General features: G+C 46.8%; 1 protein-coding gene across 5 annotated transcripts in view; it reads right to left on the bottom strand.

Annotated features, from left to right (window-relative positions):
* Positions 1 to 503: 503 nt before the first annotated feature.
* Positions 504 to 19,999, bottom strand: part of Zic4 (Zic family zinc finger 4) — a 22,519-nt gene continuing 3,023 nt past the window's right edge. The window contains exons 3-7 of one of the 5 annotated variants that reach the window (XM_087562260.1): positions 17,561 to 17,778; positions 16,918 to 17,002; positions 10,238 to 10,855; positions 5,414 to 5,729; positions 504 to 3,259 (exon numbers count right to left, since the gene is read on the bottom strand). In XM_087562260.1, coding sequence (XP_087418386.1) covers position 3,259; positions 5,414 to 5,729; positions 10,238 to 10,855; positions 16,918 to 17,002; positions 17,561 to 17,563 — 1,023 coding nt within the window. In that variant the 5' untranslated portion in view covers positions 17,564 to 17,778 and the 3' untranslated portion in view covers positions 504 to 3,258. 5 annotated transcript variants of the gene reach the window in all.

The raw sequence follows: 19,999 nt of genomic DNA, 5'->3' as shown, positions 1-19,999 counted from the left end.
TTAAAGTTGAGAACCTTCACAGACCCCCCCCCAGGGGATCTGTGCCCACCGAGAGTTTTAGCAAGACTCCAGCAGCCACCAGTAATCTAAGGCATTCCATCAATTCAGGCAGGGTTTGGAGCCAATTCTCCCTCTTCTTCTAAGTTTGTTCAGTTCTTACCACTTCTCAGGTCTTTTGCTAGAAATCAGAGGTGCTTCGTGAGCTGCTAGGAGCTGCTGGAAGCCATGCTTACCAGAGAGGCCACTGAGCATCCATTTATCTTTTCTCTTCTGAAATGTAAATCAGTTGCTGCCACTGATGTCACCAAGGTTAGATTGTGGCCAGAGACATCTCTGCTCTGATCATTGTTTTGTCTGGTCCCTTATTTTGCTATCTCAAGTGGCTGGACCCCAACGATAATCCTGCCAAACCTTGAAGAAAGTTAAGGACGAGGAAGAGTTGCAGGCTGTAAGAGAGCCCCGAATCTTTTCTAAGGTTATGAAGTAATAAGTGGACACTGGGATTCCGAGGAGAAAAGAAAACATCAAATCCTTTATTTCCAAACAACACAGCAAAAAGAAGCTACACATTCACAAAGTCTTTCAGAGGGAGAAAACTTATTTTATTTAACTTACAGGTACATGTTTCCAAGGAGATTATGCCTCAGCTTTGAACTTTATTCAACAACCACTGTCAAATATACACAACAACTTTTTTCCCTTCAAATTAGTTCATTAGTTTAACTGCTGTTCAGGGGAAAGATTTTGAAAATCACAGTGTAGATAGACAAGGTACCAATAATCTAAGGGCTGACTCAGACTTGGGTGTGTGTCAGTTATGACTATAAGAGATTCGCCTGACTGGATAATTCACTTTCATTGCAATCATTACATGTCCCCATAAATTAGCAATACAAACAGACATATGGAGAGTCAGGTAAACAAACAACATCGATATAAGAGACATTTTGCAGCAACTCTAACTGAGTACAGGGGTTACAATTTGGGGAAAGTTCTTCACAAATCATTTAGTAAGCACAGGGAGCAGGGCGAAGGGCGCATCCTTATCTATTTTAATCACCTTTAAAACTACAATAGGAGGTCGGAAAAAACCTGAACAGGGGCAAAGTTTCCTTTCTAGGCACACTATAAAATTAAGAACTGCACATAGGGGAGGAAGTGGCATATGCATGCAATCTTTTTTGTTACTATCTTGTGAACCAAACCTTCTGAACTCCAAGATGATCTAGGGGGGAAATTGTGCTACCATCCTTTAGGTTAATGGCAGAAGGCAGAAACGAGTGCTGACTGCACTAGTGGTGAGGAAACACAGTGAATCTATTTATACCGGAAGTTTCTGTGAAAAGGGGAAAACTTTAACATTACCTGTTTTCAGGCTTAAGTTCCAAGTATCCCAAGCAGGAATATTTGGAACTGGAGTGATCTCCAGCAAAATTCGTCCAGTTTGTAAACCAGGGTGGATGGAATACAGGCCAGGACTGACAGCACTCACAGGAGCATCCAGAGCATCGACTTGGGGCACTTAGGCTCTGCCTCTACCCTTCTTGCATTACCTGAGGTACCAGTTTTGATGCAAAGGGTTTTCCAACATCTACACACATCACCAGGACTGAAACTACACAGTAGGCTTTTTTTTTTTTTTTTGTATTTTTTGTATTTTGGGAGGATGGGGATGGGGGGCATCCCCCTTAGCAAAACTTATTCCTAAAGTTATCTACTGGTGGAGTGTAGGGGTCTTTCTTTCTTTCTTTCTTTTCTTTTCTTTTCTCTTCTTTTCTTCTTTTTTTAAGAAATTTGATTTTATCTCTTTAGCAATGGTTTGGAACCAATGGGGCAAAGTGAGTTTGACAGAGAGGAGAACAAATCGCTGACAAAGAACCTTTTACATTTCACCAGCGTTGTTAGGACGACAAGCAGGAATGTCTCAGATAATAACTCCCACTTCAAAGATTTCTCAGCTCAATAGAAGGCAGACCATCCTTTTTATTCAACCACAAGGACGGGCACTAAAGAAGACTCTACTGTTTGATTTTTTTCCACCGTGTTTATTTTTCCCCTATTCACTAGGGTACTTGGATAAAATAAACAACAAGACAATTAAGAGAACATGGACTTCTAACTTTGCTGCCATCTTCCCCCATCCCCTTGGCCTTGGGCTTTTCAGTTTGTACCCAAAGCCAGCCCAGACCACAGTGGCACATCAGAGGAAAAGCTTAAGGGGCTGAGAGAGTTCTAGGGTTAGGAAGAAGTATGGCACCTCTGGGGAACACAGGGACACTAACTGTCCCTGAGCCGTAGTTAACGGCTCCCATACTTCCCCCAAGTCGGCCACCCCACAACTGAGCTGGGAATTCTCCTTTGGTAAGCTTCTCGGGATGCCCTAGTCATTTACTCTAACTCTGGAGCCTATGGGCGCTGTCAAGGTGTTCGGAGTTCGGCTCCTCCTCCCTCTCTTGAAAGAATCCCGGGTGCCAAAACCCGCTACATCAGGGTGCATGTTGAACCCCTAAACACTGGCAAGACAGGTCCTGGGAGGAAGTATATACTGGAGAGCACAGTGACAGTATTAAATGGCGTGAAAGCAAAGGTCAGCGCAAATGTATCTTAATAGAGTGTCCGCAGTGAAGTGTGCCGCCTTTGAAGCGGTCGCTCCCCGCGCGCATTTCCATGGCGAGCCTAACGCGGCATGCTGATGCACCGTCAAACTCACACTTTCAACCCCAAAACGCGACTCTTTGAACAACCCGAGCTTGATTGGACCTTTCTCCTTTTCTTTTCCCTCTTACAAACCATTTCCTCGCCTTTAGAAACTCGCCATCAAACCCAAATACGCCCTCTGATCACCGCAGAAAGCAGAAACAAAGAGAGCTGAGCGGCGATTCAAGCGGCCCTTTTCTTCCCTCGCATTATTATCCATTTTTATTATGATCGGGAACAAGTGCCCATTCGCGTGGGTTTTGTTTACCGGAAATTAAATGAAAATGATTTAGTCCGCGTCAAACAAAAATATATACTTGTATACACAAGAAAAAAGGCCTGTTAGACGTAAATATTATGTCCTTAATGAAAAGCCTGGACGGGCTCCAGGCTCGGCCTTTCAGGATTTCAGTGAGACTTGCCCATTGCCATAGAAATCCTAACTTACCATGAAGATGCACCGTGGCGAAGAAACACTGCTTTGTGAGAGAGCCCTTTGATGTCGCAGGCGCAAGATGCGGGCGCTCAGCTGCGCAGGGCAAGATTACCTTGCAAGCAACATCTGTAACAAGCAAATGAAAAATTAAAGGCGATTAGTGACCGGCCAAACATTTTTATTTCATTTTGTTATGTTGGACTGGGGTGAAAGGCAAAACAGGAGAGAAAGGAGTCCTGGATGAGGAGGGACAGTTTTAAAATATCAGCAGAGGTATCAAGTCCCTCAAGGGTTCTATGTGCCATGGCAGGAAGGTTAGTGCTTGCCCATGAAAACAAGTTCTTTGCTTCCCAACTGTCCATGTAAACTAGACTGACTGCACCAGGTTGTAACTCAACAACATGTTCACTGGAGATGCATTTGAAAAATACTGGGTTTTACTAGTGGTAAGAAAAACAACCCCATTCTGGCCAAGATGGTTGGTTACTTTATTAGATAGAAGTTGTAGGCTCCGTGGGACAGGAGTGGGACTTTTCGATTGGATTCTGAGACAGTGTAACAGGGCTCTCATGCTAAGAGTTGTTGGTCCAGCTTTTCTTGTATTCAGTGTATCTATTTTTGGTGGCACTGGAGATAATCAGAGAGTGTCCTGGGAAGTAGGCAAGACTGTATCAAAGTTACACTTCCCCAGCCTCAGGCTCCGGTTGTAAAATTGAGTTCCTAGGGACTTCCTTTCAGGAAAAAACATTTCCCTTCCCCCACATACTTATTTCAGATTTTTGGAGAACTGGACAAGTGCGACAATACTCTTTTCTCCCTTTTGCTACCATTCTCTTTCTTTGGGTGTTTTTGTTTCTTTAAATCTCAGTTGAGATTGTGAAGCAGCTCCTCCTTCCCTACAGAGGGTGGCAGAGGAGGAGCAAGCCCCAGTATTTCTCCTCCCTCGCAACAACAACAGAGGCCTTACTCTCCATCTCTGTTAATATCTGCCCTCCACCCCAGGACTTCACAAACCAGTACTTTAAGTACCTTCAACTCTTTTTAGACCCACTGAGTGTTTGCCTGTCTAACACTTGTTATTCTACTTTATTTATCTCATGCTCGCCCGTAAACTTTTTAAATAAGACTAACATCCTGTCCTTTCTGACAAAAGCTATTAGAGAACCGGTGCTGTTCTCTAAGTCACATCCTGGACTGTGGAGAGCTTGCTTCAATGATGACATCAGCTAGCTCTGTATCCCCTGCTCAAGCACCTATGAGGCCCCATAGCAGCGTCTAAACAGATGGGGGTGGGAAAGGGAATCCTGGAAGCTTCACAACTCAGAATTCTTGAAAGCCTTCTAGCGCTCCTTTGTCTGTGCTTCCTATTGTTTCGTACTCCGTCCCCACTGCAAGTATAAAATGTCAATTGAGTTTGAGGTCTGACAGAACAGACTTATCTATGTGCTCTGACAGGCATTGGGGTTGGAGGTATGTAACATCCCAAGAAAAGGGACGAGCACCTCCTCTACTGATCTCCCTTATAGAGGTGGTTGGAAAATGCAGGACTTCTGTGTTTCTTTGTTGTTATGTGCTTATTTCGCTGTTGTTGTTGTTGTTGCTGTTGTTGTTGTTGTTCAAGATCAGCTAAGGAGCTGGAGAGGTGTGTGTAGGGAAAGGAAAAGATAAATGAGCTGCAAGAAAATGGTGGTGGAATGTTGTCTGCCACCTCCTGGGCTCTGAACTCCTTGGTCTGGATTGATGGGCGAGGGGGAAGAAAGGAAAAGTATTCTGTGACTGGGGTCTGAGAAAGCCCTGGCCCAGGCCTCAAGGAAAATCTTTTCCACCCTTCCACACCCACTGGGAAAATGTATGGCTTTACTTTTGCCACCTGCAGTTGCCAAAATTGTGAATAAATTCTAATAAGTTTTGTTGTTGTTTTTGTTATCTGTCTCTGTATCCTGGACATTGGTTTCATGGGCAAAGTGTGTATAGGATGTGACTATAGAATGAACACATTTCTGTTTTCATATAATGATCTAACATCAGCATGTTCAATAACCTTTAATAGTGGTCTATCTGCTTATCTACTCTTCTACTCTCCTTCCCTTCGTTCCTTGCCTACTTCTTGAAACCGGGCCTAGACTCGAAACCGGCATAAACCAGAGCAGCTCGCTGAGAAACAGTCCTGATATTGAAGGCGGCGGTGGCTGCAACTGGGCCCAGAGGTGGCGGCGATAGGCTGGGGTGGGGGCGCTGCAGAGTCAGCCACCACTGGTCCAGGCGCCCGAACACACGTACCATTCGCTCACATCTGTGCCACGCACAACCACCGCCGCAGAGCAAGCCACTGAGGGCTCACGGCCGCTTTCTAACGAGGTCGACGTGAGAGCAGACGTGATAGCTGAGTCGTAGCCAGAGCTGGGTGGCGGCGAGCGACCATGAACTTTCATGTGCTTTCGCAGAGAGCTGGGGTGCGTGTAGCACTTGTCACACCCGCGCACCTTGCACATATAAGGCTTGTCGCTCGTGTGCACGTGCGAATGTTTCTTGCGGTCGCTGCTGTTGGCGAAACGCCGCTCACAGCCCTCGAACTCACATCTGAAAGGTTTCTCGCCTGGAGGAGGAAACGCAGAGACGTTAGTAGGATGTGGTCTGCGTCCCAATATCAGGATTGTGTCCCCCCGCCCCCATCGTTCTTTTGTTTTCAGCAAAAGACCTACAAAAGATTTTTCAGAAATTACTTTCCCCTGTGCTTTAAGTCTGAGACCCTTCCCCCACCCCGTGGCCTAGTCCTACAGAGTGCTACCCCTCCTCCTCCCGGTCCAGGGCCTAGGGATGGGGGTGGGGGCGTCGGAGGAGGAGCGACGATGACTCCATCATAGTCATTTCCATTCTTGAGAATCCTCATCCAGGCACGTTTTTTTAGCTCCAACTTTTATCTATGTGGAGACAGAAGCACCTTTACCCACGGAATTGAGTTGATTGAGAAGTTCACATTTACTGGATTTAAAGTTACTGCCCAAGCCATCTGTCTTTGCCCTAGTGAGCTTTGCCCAGCAATCCGCCGGACACATAGTCCTTCCTGGTTCAAAGTGTTTTCTAAAGTAGGTTTTGTTCAAGTGCCAAACAACGGAAGGATTTGAAAGGATGAGCGGCGGATGCACATGCGTATGCGCAGTGTGAGAAACATTCTGAGCAACGATTCACCTCAAAGGCTATTTTCCAGGAAATAGAGCCCCCTCTCCTTTCCACTTCACTCACTGAAGGCAAATATACTGCAACATTCTTCACATCATGCCCAGTCTATCCGAAATTCCTCGAGATAGTGTTCGCCGGTTTTAATATTTTATTATATGGATCCAGCAGTGTCGCGGAGACCTTGTCGAGTGTAGACCGGACCCTCTCAGTCCAAACTGACAATTCCAAGTCTGTGATCCTCCCCAGACAATTACCCCGCCCGCCTGTTTCACCTCGCAGGCCAGAGGAACCCAGAGGCTGATAGATGAAAATCGGATCAGGTCAGAAGGGATCTTAAGTCTGTTGAAATCGCGGCCCTGACTGTGGCAAGCTTCGGGTGAGTGCCTGATACAGGCCAGGTCCACCGGGTGTACCGCAAGTCTAGGTAGAAGTGCTGGAAGGCCAGAACGCTGACAAAGCTGGGAATATTAGTTGGGCGAAGCCTCGTTCCAGGAGTTCCTTGCAGCCTGAATTTGCTGCTGTATAGAAGGGGAACGAAACCCCTGACCCCCACCCCCGACACACACCCCCAGAAGCTAGAATTCCAAGTCTTTGATTCAACTGGGGTTGATTCGGAAAAGGAAAGGGGGAGGTGTCTGTGATCCTAGAAGCTGAAGGTCCTGGGGGGTGATCAGAGGTGCTAACATTTCTCTAGCATAAGACTCAATAGCAAGATGCTCCGCTGTTGGCTTTGTGATCGCTTCTCCCGCGGTTTACAGGAAAGACTCCCAGATAGAAAACAACAAACTCTACATTCCGCTGTGGCGTCGGTGCTCAGATTTAAACTGAGGTTTGCTTGTTAACCTGCCTTTGGCTTGGGCAAAAATATCGGCCAACCCGTCTCTCCCGCACTGCCCACCGATAGCGCTCACCCTTGCTGAGTAGAGCTGGTACACTAGGGTTCTCTGGAAGATGTGGCCCGCTGCCATTTCACAGGACAAGGCACGGTTTTACGAAAATTGGAGACGTATAATGAACAAATCAGTGTCCCTATTTGTCCCCAGATTTCTGTCCTTTGATTCCACCAACGTTTGCAAACCCCAAACTTTTCTCTCTCCTCCCTCCTTCTTTTTCTTCATAAAATAATTTGCAAAAAAAAAAAAAATCAACTGAAACCTAATAAGTTTTTTAGGGGTGGTGGGGTGGGGGATAGAGTTTGAGATTAGAATTTGAGGACAGAAGTCCCTCACGAGGGGGGTGAGGGGTATTCTGCAGCCACAGATCCCATTCCAATGTCTCGTCGCGTAAACTAGACAAGTATTTCGCTCCAGACGAGAAACGGGGAAGAAAAGAGCAGGTATGGAGACTCTTCAGTACCCGGGAGTGAGCAGGCCCCTGGGAGGCCAGGTGCAGGCCCGCCCTAGCGTTGCGGAGCCGCAGGAGGCGCCCTGGGCCCCGCGCTCGACGACCCTCCCACCCCCGCCGCCCTTCACCCTTCCCCTCCCCCAAGTCCCTGCGCGACGCCCTGGGTGGGAGGGTGGACCCCGCGGCGCCCGGCCCGGCCTGTCTCCCGCGGAACGACCTTCGCCTAGGCCGCGAGCCTCCGGACTTCGCTTGGGGCCCTGGCCCCGGCCCTGGTCCTCAACCCCGGCTCCAAAGCGAGCACAGCCTCAGTCGGCGCCGGCGCCAAGTTCGCCGGCCTACCGGGCCTCTAGGCCAGCGCCATTTTCTGGCACTTGTAGCTGGGTCTGTTTTCGCCATGACTCCGCCCCAGAGCGGCCCAGGCTCCGGCCTGCACCCCCAACCGCCGCCTCCCCCCCCACCCCCAAGAGGGCTGACTGACTGCGGGGAAAGGTGGGGAGAGCCCGGGCCCGGGGGTTCCGGGAGGCGCGCCAGTTTGGGAGGTTGGCCCGGCGCGCGCTCCTGGCCCGCGTACCCCTCGCCGCCCTACCATTGTTCCCCGGTCTCTGTCAGTGAAACCTTCTTCACCCGCTACCTCCAGAGCCAGGCCTGGGAGTCACTTTCGGGAGAATCTCAGCTAAGAAATCTGCTCCTGATCGCCGCTTCCGCGACTCGAGGAAATGAAACGCCATTAATATTTGAAAAGGCAATTATTTTCCTGTTGAATCGAAAACTGTCTTCATGAATAATTTGTAGAGAGTTCTATTGCCATTTGAGAAACATTTTGTTGCTGCTTTGCCTCCTCCTTTTCTTGCCATTACTTAGGAGATTTGAGGGAGACACCGGAACAGGGAAGGCTCTATGGTTTGGTTTTGTTTCTTTTCTCTTTCTTTCTTTCTTTCTTTCTTTCTTTCTTTCTTTCTTTCTTTCTTTCTTTCTTTCTTTCATTTTTTAAACCCAAGCTGTAATGAATTAGGACAGAGACCGAAAAAGAACGCGCAGAATTCTGCCTTGAGTCCAAGCAAACCTGAGAGCCAGCCAGGCACACTTTTGCTTCTCTGATGTAGGTCGATTACGCTAAGAATTTGACCATTTTCTGCTTCACAGACTTCAAACAGTGGGCCGGCAAAGAGCAGTATAAGTTTGTTTGCTTCAAAATCCCTGTCATTAAAGATGAGTTCTTTCTCCAGCCCCGGATTGCGCATCCACCTTCCAGGTGCTGGCAGCCAGCCTCTGGAGCAGCAACTCTGAGGACTGGAATCAAGGTCTTACTTACTCCTCTGTCCCTGGGGATATAACTCAGGGGGAGAGAGAGGAGCAAATGGATGAGACAGAGTGGGGGAGATCTCAGAACGTGCTTTAGAAAACGGTACAAGACCTTTGCTGACATGCTAGGGGGATAAAGAGCAAGATCTAAATTGGACTTTGGTCTTGCCTCAGCCTATGCCAGTGTTCTACCACTAAACCTCATGGGGGAGGCAGTTTGTGGCAAGATTTAGCAAGCTTCTTACCAGGTACTGCAACTATCGGGAACTTGGTCTCTTAAAAAGGTTGCCGTTCTAACAAGAATTGTAGAAAGGAAAGATACAGCCTGCAGAACTAGAGTACCAAGCTGGAATTCTGGTCTCTCCATCATTCTTCCCTTTTCCCGCCTCCAAGATGGGGGAGGGGAGAAGACGCTGACTTCTTAAACTTCAAGCGAGGGGGGCAGTGGTGGGGGAGCAAGGAGAGTCAAACAGTGGCTGCTAAACTAATTAATGTAACATCACAGGCTGTTCTGAAAGTGTGAAAACTTTCTTCTTGCAATTGTATTAATTAGATGCTTCTGGCCAGAAGAGTTCAACTACCAGACTCCTTCACTGAGCTCCTTTTCTTTCTGTTAACTAGAGCTAACAGATGTGGTTGACACATGTCCCTATTTCACTTAACAGCTCGGTAAATGACATTTAAGGCAGTGGGTCCCGTTGGGTCTCTACTAAAATAAGAATGAGAGTTACCAAAAAAAAAAAAAAGTCCCTTTTGTGGAGATAGCAATACAAAAACAAGTCAAAAGTAGGCCCCCAAGGCTCATAAATCCTAAAGAAGGTATTAAGGGTCTGATGACCCTCTCAGTCCAGGTGATGGCAGGGCTAAAAGGGAGATTTTCCAACAGTGATCTGTAAATGTGAGACAAAATTTTCCCATTTCCTTTAAGACTTTTGGGGAAGCCACGCTGCTTTTTAAAAATGTCTTAAAATCAAACTCCTGGGACGGGGTATCTAACCTAGGGTTCAATATCCAGAGCCTAAATAAAATCAAAGCTCTAAAGCTAGGAGCACCAGTTTACCCACAGGGACCCCGGAACTCTGGAGCTACTCTGCCCAGACAGCCTCCGGAAAACGGTGAGTCTAGGAGCAGAAGCTGTTAATTACCGTTTTATAAATCTGGCTCATGGAAACAATACCAAAATACCTCCCTCCTCCCCTCAGTTGGAACTTAAGGAAATTCAGACCCAAGGGTCTGTGTCCCATGGGTCGCACGAGACAGACAGCACTAAGTACTGACCTGTATGTGTTCGTTTGTGTATTTTGAGATTTTCTGATCTAGCAAAGACCTTCCCACACCCCGGGAAAGGACAAGGGAAGGGCTTCTCGCCCGTGTGCACGCGGATGTGATTTACAAGTTTGTATTTGGCTTTGAAGGGCTTGCCCTGTCGCGGACACTCCTCCCAGAAGCAAATGTGGTTAGCCTGCTCTGGGCCACCGACGTGCTCCACGGTGACATGCGTGACCAGCTCGTGCATGGTGCTGAAAGTTTTGGAGCAGGGCCGCGGGGATATCGGGCTGTCATCCCCCAGCCACTTGCAGATGAGCTCCTGTTTGATGGGCTGGCGCATATAGCGGAAAAAGGCTCCAGGGCCGTGGGGTGCGGTGAGGTTCATGGTCAGGTTCATGCCGCCATAACCGTGCAGAGCTGTGGCTGTTGCCAGAGTGTCGCCGCGGGCCATAGGCCCTGGTGCAAAAGGTTCCGACCTCGCATACATGTCTCCAGGGATCCCCAGACGCAGGAGTCCGTTCAAAGGACGGCTGTGGGAGGCCTGAGGAGGCTGCTCATGAAGGCCCGGAAACACCGAGGGGTTCGAAGCAGCGGCGAGCTGGGGCCCATGGTGTCCACAGCTGCTACCTGTTGTCGAGACAAACAACGTGCATGAGAAGCGGTGGCGTGAGCTTCGCACTTTCCCCGGTCCCCGGGGACAAATTCTGCCCAGCCGCATCTAGGTTTCTGGCAGTCGGTGCTGGGATCTTGAGCCAGTCGGTGCCAGCAATGAACCTGGCAGACCCAGCAAAGTAAAAAAGCCTCCGCCTTCGTCCGGCTGGGCTGCAGTTCTGCCGAGTCCCCTGCCGTGCCATGAGCTGCAAAGGGTAGCGATAATGGGGTAGGTGGGAAAGGCAGCAGGGCTGAGTCTGTGGGTGCCTGGGGGCACGGCCTCTGCTGCAGAGGTGTAAGACCTATCTCAAGATTACTTTGTCCACCAACACCAAGGGGTGCTCCCGGGCCAAGTTGGAGGGAGATGATAGGAAGGGTCATTTCGGGGGTGGTGAAGTTGGGAAGTGGTAGTGATTTTAAAGCGTCCTGGACGTGTGTGTGTGTGTGTGTGTGTGTGTGTGTGTGTGTGCGTGCGCGCGCGCGTGCGTGTGTGTGTTAATATATATTAATACATAAATATATATTAATTTCAGGGTCCCACTGGGCCTGGAAAGGACCGCCTGCTGCCCTTTGGTCTGGCAGCCACCAATGCGACTACAGTTTGGCAGTGCAAAGGACAACCGAAAACGAGGAAAAAGGAGAGGAGGGGAGGGGAGGGGAGGGGAGGGGAGGGGAGGGGAGGGGAGGGGAGGGGAGGGGAGGAGAGGAGAGAATAAACTTATGTAAAGTGGCGGGGATTGTTTGTTTGTTTTTAAGTTTGGTGTTTGCCCCCTCCCCCTTCTGTTTTCTCTGTCTTTAAAGTCCGTGTGAAACCCCGGGCACTACTGAGGCGGCAGCAGAGCGCTTAAGGAAATGAATAGATTCGGGGCCGCGGCCCCGGGCCACCGTGAGAACAATCGCCTGTGTCGCCTATTGGCCGGTGGTCTGGTCCGACGTCAGTGATGACAAGATATCTCTCTCCTCTCTCTCTGTCTCTCTCTGTGTGTGTCTCTCTCTGTCCGTCTCTCTACGTGTCTCTGTCTCTCTCTCTTCCTCTCTTTCTCCATCCCTCTCCCTCTTCATCTTCTCCCTCTTTTTCTCTCCCTCCCTCTTTCGCTCCTTCCCCCAATCCCAATAGCATTTCACGCTTCTATTGCTCATGCGCTCTGACCCAGGCATGGATTCTTTTCTTTCCTGTAACTCCCCACCACCCTCCTCCTCCTAGAATCCTGAGCTATGCCACCATGCTCCTGGAAGTGAGCGAACAGGGTTAGGTTATGCTTATACCCAAGACGACTCTGGAAGGAGATGAGTAGGGTCCTGTACACAGTTGAGTACTTAGGTGCCTCAAGGTATTTGGAAAGTTTGTCTTTGAGGGCAAAGGACAGGGTGGGAATCAAGGCAGAAAAGTAGGCTGCTGACTGCCTGAAGAACTCCTAGTAAAGAAACTCCTAGGGTATCGAACCTAGTACCCACTTTTATTCTTTCTCTGAAATTTCTTCTCCCCCTTGCCTTTCTCTCTTCTTCTTTGTTCCCCTAAAACTACCCTGTATGTCTACTCCTTTATTCACCCACCTTCCACCTCTTCTCTACTCTCTTCCAATCACCCTTGCCTCTCCTTCCTCTTGGTGACTGGCCTGACTAGAGAGACTGAACCAGAAGAGGTCAGAAGAGGAAGAAGTCTTGTTTCACACCACTTCAGGTTCCCCTGAAAGGTGTCTTTTCCTCATAGCTCATATTTATCTACCTGAGGGTATTCTGGCTAAATAAATAAAGGCTCAAGGCACACAAATACACAAATAGAAGGAGCAGGTTCTTGCCTTCCAGTCCATGGGCTAGGGGACTAGTCTGGGGGTCCTGAACTCTGTGCAGTGATGCCAGATGAAGGGTCCACCAATGGCACCTGTGATAACTTCCAGTCTGTGGCCACTTGTTGCAGAAGCTTCGACCTTAGTCCTTGTTCTCTATAGAACTCTACAGAATGGATGGCATAGTTGCCTGCATTCAAGGCCTTCAGTCTAGAACTACCACTATAGCTGACTGAGGAAGACCAATTGAACATTTCAATTCTGGCCCCTTGTCTGCCCAACGATCAACTGCTTCCTTAGCCCAGGGCCCTGACTGGGTCCTCGTGCTCAATAATGCCGAAGAAAGTTCTTGGATCCTCTGCTTGCTAAGACCCAGAAACCTTTAACGGGGTTTTAAAGAGTTCTAAAGGTTGAGAAGAAACAACAACAACATAACCCTTTAAGAGAAGAGAGAAGTCTGAACAAATTACAGGGAACACTAACTTAATGTTCCATCGATTGTACTGACCTCTCCCTGAGGACTCCATGACTAGTAAATAAAGGTCTTTTGGTCTTTTTGTTTTTTACTTCATTTGTTTTCTTTTATGTTGTTTTGAGACAGGGGCTCCTGTAGCCAAGGATGGTCTAGAACTTGAATGCTTTTGAACTTCTGCTTTTCCTACCTCCACTCTCCAAGAGCTGGGTTCATAGATACTCAACAGCACATGTGAGTGAACATAGGGGCTGAAAGAGAAACCTAGGGCTCCATCAAGGGAGCTACACTCCTGCCCCATAAACAAGGCTTTAACATTTTTAATAATTGACTTATTTTCTAAAGCTTGGTACATTCATCATTCATCCCTGCTTGGGGCAAGGGATTTAGCAAGGGATTAACTTCCACAATAATTTCTCTAGCTTTGAATAGTCTGTATCTCTCTGCTCTGTATTAGGAAAGACTTAGGCAATTACAAACAGATTCTGTGAGCACACACACACACACACACACACACACACACACACAGAGGAGGAGAGACAGTTGGCCTCTGTTTCTTAAGTCAAGACCTTTCCTGACATTTTAAGATCTTGTCTCTGAGAATGTATCTCTCCCTCTGAAAGCTTCATTTACTTTCCACAGTTAGCCTTTTAATGAGAGGTGCCTCTATCTGGTCCCTTGGATTGTTCCTCCTCCCGCCCCCCTTATCTCTAGGCAGTTACCAAATTTCAGTGAATTTTGAGTCTGAGCTCTGAGAAAAATAAAGCGTGTATTCAGGTGAGTCTGAGCTGAGCCTCCAAAGAACTTGAAACACAACACACAGGGTGACAACAGAAAACAAACGTGTGTCCCTTCTCGCCCTGCTACTTCTATCCTCCAAACCTCAGAACTGAGATAGTAAACCTGAGTGCAGGTGCACTTGTGCCATAACATAACCCAGGATCTAAAATCTCTTTTCTCTCACTTAAACCTAGATGCTATACAATTAATTGTTCAGGATGTGTCAAATTCAGGATCCATTTTTAACTCTGGTTAATTATTTGATTCAAACCAACATGGATTCTTAATACACATACTGTGACCCAATCCCCATTAAATGCTTTGAATAACAATACAGGCTGAATGGCTTTTTTTTTTTAAGCATTTTCAGCTATTTTCAGAACCATTTGGAAGCCTGGTGAGCATGCCGAAAATGTTTGCTTCTCATTTTCACAGGAGAAGAAAATGCTAACTTTCCATTAGCAGGTTGTAGAGAGAAGGATTAAATAAAAAAAAAATCCAAGTTTACAGACCTCCTGAATTGCAAGCACTGACCTGTGTACTCAAAGGTTAAAAGAGAGAGAGGGAGAGAGGGAGAAAGAGAGAGGTTTTATACACACATCATGTGAGTATACAGTCTGACTATCTTTGCCCTTGAAAAGATATGAACATGTGTATGACTTTCTGTGCCAGCAGCAAAAGGGCAAACACATCTGATTCAGCCAAAATCACTGACAGTAGCCTGGCCCCATGGAGCTCCTTCCCAGATGCAGCCTTCTCTTGAAGCACTAAAAACATCTGGACCCATCCTGGGTAGACATTTCTTGAGTAGCTAGGGGTCAGTTGACCTGCAGGTCACAGAGACTGCCTGATTCTTGCAAGGTTCTTGGAGCCATATGGTCCACACCTCGGTTGGCTAAACATAACAATGGGACCAGACATTCTTTTGAGGTTCATTTCCCCAGAGACAGAGATAGAGAGAAAAAAATATTTCTTGTATCCGTTTATATTTACTGACATAAAACTTTCAGCAATTATGTAAGGACCTTCAAGGTAAATTTTTAAAATAAACTCCAAAAAGAGTCACAAGCTGATCAGAAATGACAAGGACTGGAGCACCAATGTCCTAGAAGTGTATTTCTATAGTTTTTTTTTCTTTTTTAAAAATGTCTTAGGATACAGAGCTCTCCAGTTTCAGAAACCTTCCATTGGTTGGATGTGCTAATCTTTGCTGGGGTCAGTTTGCTTTCAAGAGCTTCCCGCTTGGTTTGCAAAGAAAGGAGTAGCCTGTAGCCAAAAGGTGTTTTTGGCAAATGCAGGGGGAGGGGGGTTGTTGAGCTTCCATGAAGGGTACATGGGACGGATTCTATCAGTAGTTCCGTAACATCCTCCAATCTCTAGAGTCTCTCAAAATTGATGCCTAGAATCATGACTTGAGCATTTTTGCTCGCATTAGGCACTACTGCCAGTGGCATAACTGAGTGGTTTCTAGTTTATTTTCTAGGAAAAGGACAACTGGTGGCTTTCTTTATCTTCTGTCAGAGCTTCTTACATCAGTAGCTGAGCTATCTGACCTCTCTTCTTGGAAAGGGGGAAGGACAAAGATAAGGCATCAAGAGCTGGGCTATTTTTCCATTTTGATTTTTTGAAACAATGCTAAATCACGATTACCCATTCAGCCGAGGGGCCATGGCTCAGAGCCAGGCCAAGCAGCCTCTGCCATCTCAATGTTCTGCTTCTAGATCTGCAGCCACCTTTTCAGTTCCGATTTTACATTTGTGACCATGGTGTCACTCAAAACAAGGTGTGTATCTCTGAAGAGGCTGTTCACTGATTTCAGGATTCCTGCAGTGGGAGGTATCTCAGGTCTTATGAAAAGAAATCATTTAAGCCCCAGAAGCCTGCCACATGTCCAATCCCAAATTATGCAAAGGAGATGAGGTCTGTTAGGATTTTTTTTTAGAAGAGGAAATTTCTCCTAGTTATGAAAATTTTAGCTTTAATCACCATTAATGGAACTGAGAATGTGGGAAAATATACTTTAGATGCAATTTAATTTCCAAGGAATGCTTCTGCAAAACGTCTTTTCATAAAAAGATCAGAAGCAATTGATAAAAGAACTGCCAAGGTAGCATTAAGAGATCAAAACAACTGAACTTATATAACAATCACATCTCTTCTTTGACTTCTGCCATAAAGCCATCCCAGATAGTAAAAGAGAGTCATTTCCTAACTGACTTAACTTTTGTTAAGGAGCTTGCCTTGCATACCAATAAGAGACCATGTTTAGAAAACACATGGACTTTATAATTGAAGTTAAGAAAAAAAAGATGCCTGCAAGGGGGGAAAAGCCAACTTTAAATCCTATGCTTATTCTAAATGGAATATGAAATTAAATTCTTCACAATGAAGGTATTTCTGACAGAGTGGCTGTCAGTCACTCTTGGTTCAGACACCACATTGTGGGAACACAGTCACTACCACATTGCAGAGGGCTTGTGCCCCTGGTAAAGATGATGCATATCATGTAAACCCCATCACCAAGATCAAAGTATGCTTCTTTCATGGAAGCCAATACATGTCAAACCTCATCCCAATCAAATTGTCTGGAAATGAATTCAAGATGAATATGTCATAGAATAATGTGACAGTGGAATTGCAGAAGGTCAAGGGTGGTTGTTTCAATGATCCAGTACTCAAATATTAATTCTAGAACGTCCAGATGAGTAGGCATTGAATCCTCGGGCTGCTGGTGGGAAGTTGTGTCATTGATTTGTGTGCAAATGCATCAAAGACCAAGGTGTTATTCTAAGTTTCATTTAAACTTAGAGATGGGCCCAGATTCACATCCCAGTATAAGCAAAAGAGAAACAATCAAATATGCTTCGTGCATAAACACACACAGACACACACACACACACACACACACACACACACACACGCACACACGCACACACACAGAAAAAAGTGCCTGATCTTCAGCAAATCTCTATTGATAATAAGATTTTTTAATTACTCACTTGATTCTTTCAGAGTGTTTCTGTACAGCCGTAATCGCTTCCTCATCACCAGGGAAGTCTTGTATTTCATTTTCTGAGCTTGAGCCTGCTTGAGAAGAAAAGGCCTTAGTAAAACAATACCATACAAGTTTCTGTGGCAAGAATCCATGACCTGAGTGTATGAAAGAAAGATGTTAGTCTGAAAACAGTCCTTTAGCTCTTTTTTGATCATTTTCAGATTTGGAAACATAAGAAAAAAGATTACATTGACAATAAAATCATTAAAAAAAATTCTAATTTCCCAGTTAGAATTCGTATCACTCCTTGTTCTGACGTTTAGGTAGATTCAGTGTTCAAAAATTGGTGGCTTCTAGAATTTGAGATTTTGTTTCAGAACACCCCATTATTTATTCAAGTTGGTTATTTACATTTGCTGAGGTGTGGTGGAGAGGGCCCTCTATTCTCTGGGGATGTGCGATTATGCTTAGTTAATATTGTTGGAAGGAAGAAAATTTCAGATTTTCAAGCCCTGCTCTGTCAGCAGTAGTGAATAACCCTTTAACCCCACATGTTCCATTCCCTTCTTGCTCCAGATCCACTTGAGGGCTGTTACTAACTCATTTTTTTCAAAGCTAATATTAAACCCACCAGATTAAAAATGTACCATGTTTGTTGCTGTTACTTGGTGTCAAGTTGTCTCTTTTTTTGCAGTTGCAAAGTTTAGAAACAGTGCCTCCCTCTCAAGATTGCTTGTCAGTGGCTGGAGCTACCAAGCATTCGGCAACCATAAATCCTTGAAAGCATTTTCAGGCCCTCTGCATCTGTCAGGCAAGGCTGTGCAGGCAGTGAAGCAGCCAAACAGCAATCCACCTAGCGTTGACCCTAAATTTGGTGAGGAAGGACAAACAGTCATTGAAAAAGGTCTCAGGCTGGACAAACACAGCAAGACCTCAGTCAATGGGAAGCCTGGCTGTCTTGACACTCTAGCCCACAGAACAAGTGGCTGTTTAACTTGTTGACCCACGGGCTAGATCCAAGTAGAGCTGCACTGTCATACAGGGTCTCTAATTTCCTATGTTCCCAGCATCTCTTAACTCAGACCCAAACTACCCTCAGGGTTTCATCCTTTCTTTTTCTTTTCCAGGCACAGGCCTGCATATACTCACCTTTTCCAAGGGGAAATTGTTTTCAAGTTTATCTAAACACACACACACACACACACACACACACACACACACACACACACACACACACACACAAAAACCAACAAAATCCTTCCTTAAAGGTAACAAGCTCCTTCTAGCACAGAGCAAGAAAGAAAGGAGGCCCAACTTTGTATTCTTACAGAAGGGCAGCAAGCTGGGTGTCCTTGCTCTGAATGTTCTCATGGCAGGATGTCTGGCACCACAGTTCCTGGTTGGTTGGCAATAATAGAATTTACTTGTTTGCTTCTAAGGAAAAGGGGGTAAGTTTCCCTAGAAACTTCTGCCTACCAACAATGCTGGCACAGCCCAACTTCTAGGAGGTCTGGATTGCTGGTACCCTCATGCCCTATGTACATGTCCTTTGTGCACTACAAATGCTTCCCTGGGCATGCAAGGAAATGTTTCAAAGGTTGAATCAAGGCAGACAAAAGGGACCTTGGCTAGATCTGTAGTAGATCCAGCCTATGCAAGGAAACAGGGCGACCATCTCTTTGGTTAGAATTTGAAATCACATAGTCTTGTTGAAGGGACAGAGAAAGGAGTGAATTTGGGAACTGTCCCTGGGCCCCTGAATCTGAGATCCCTGGGATAGTAGGTCTAAAAAACTCTTTGAGTTCCCCCCAAACTCTGACTCCCAAGGCGTCTTTTCATACCAAGTGACTACCAACTTAATGAAGGGTATCCTCAGGATGTATTGTAACCAGCCTTTATCCTGCATCTTGAGAGGACAGGGAAAGGGGTGCCAGGGAGCCTCAGTGATTGATAGTCACAAGAAGATGGGATGGTCGGTACTGCAACAGACACTGCTTTGATTTGAGGAATCACAATTTGCCTGTTGTGAAGCACACTTAGTCCACATAGGCCTGTCTAAGGTCAGAGGTCAACTAGAGCTGGCGACTTCAGTTCCACACTGATTAACTATCAGGCGGGAATACTTGCCTGCCTGCCTGCCGGAAGAGCTCAGCCCTGGCAGGCTCACAGCTACCAAGCCAAAGATGAAAGCCGCTGCTGGCCTTTGCTCAGATCGATCACCAGCTGCACTTGCACCTCCCTGGCTACCTTGCACCAGCCCTGAAGCACCAAGAAATTGAGCTGAGCGCCTGGGTTGTCCACATCCCTCTTCTTATTCCTGTCCTCGAGGGGGTAGAGATCGGATTCCTCCTAACTCTAGGCTGGAAGGCTGGCAACCTTCGGGTGCTCAGAGTCAAGCTTAAACTAGTGGGGTGACCTGCAGACAACCCGACCTGGGCAGGTAAGCCATACCTTAAACCCCTGCCCCCAAACACAGGAAGGAAAAAAGAGGTGTCCCAGAAGCAGATGCTGGAGGTCACTGCCAAGCCTTGCCATGACAAGGTTGTTTCTGCAGACTCCAGTGAATACCAAGTCTTGAAACCGCCCTCCTATGCCCTCTCTCCCTTTCTCAGTCTTCTCTATCTCCTTCTTGGTCGACTCCAAACTTTAAGACTTTGAACTAGACAGGTAACGCTTCTACACTCAAATCCACTCAAATTCTTCTCCCTTCTTTCGCTAGTAATTCGTTATATACCCCTGGGTCTAGGCTTCGGCCTGCTCCCGGCATCTAACCGCAAGCCGGATTCCTTTCCAGGAGAAAGAAAGCCAGGTCGCGAACCTATGGCCTGTGGCACAAATAGAGCAGATCCTAAGACAGACTACTGAAGCAGGAGGAGCAGGATAAGGGCGGGCTGGCAGGCAGCCGGCCGAGGCTGACCCAAACGGCAATCTCAGTCCTCAGAGAATATCCGGAGAAGTTCTACTGTGTAGCTTTTCCGCAGCACTAACTTGAGTGATTGACCCTGGTAAAGGTAAACCGAAACCCTCCCCATCATCCTTGCGGAAGGGAAAAACAGAAAGGCCGTCAGCAAGGACTCTTTCACGGG

Source organism: Rattus norvegicus, chromosome 8, assembly GCF_021556685.1.
Source record: "Rattus norvegicus strain SHRSP/BbbUtx chromosome 8, alternate assembly SHRSP_T2T, whole genome shotgun sequence".
NCBI lineage: Eukaryota > Metazoa > Chordata > Mammalia > Rodentia > Muridae > Rattus > Rattus norvegicus.
The sequence above is the reverse complement of the archived record's forward strand: the minus strand, read 5'-3'. Positions and strand labels throughout refer to the sequence as shown.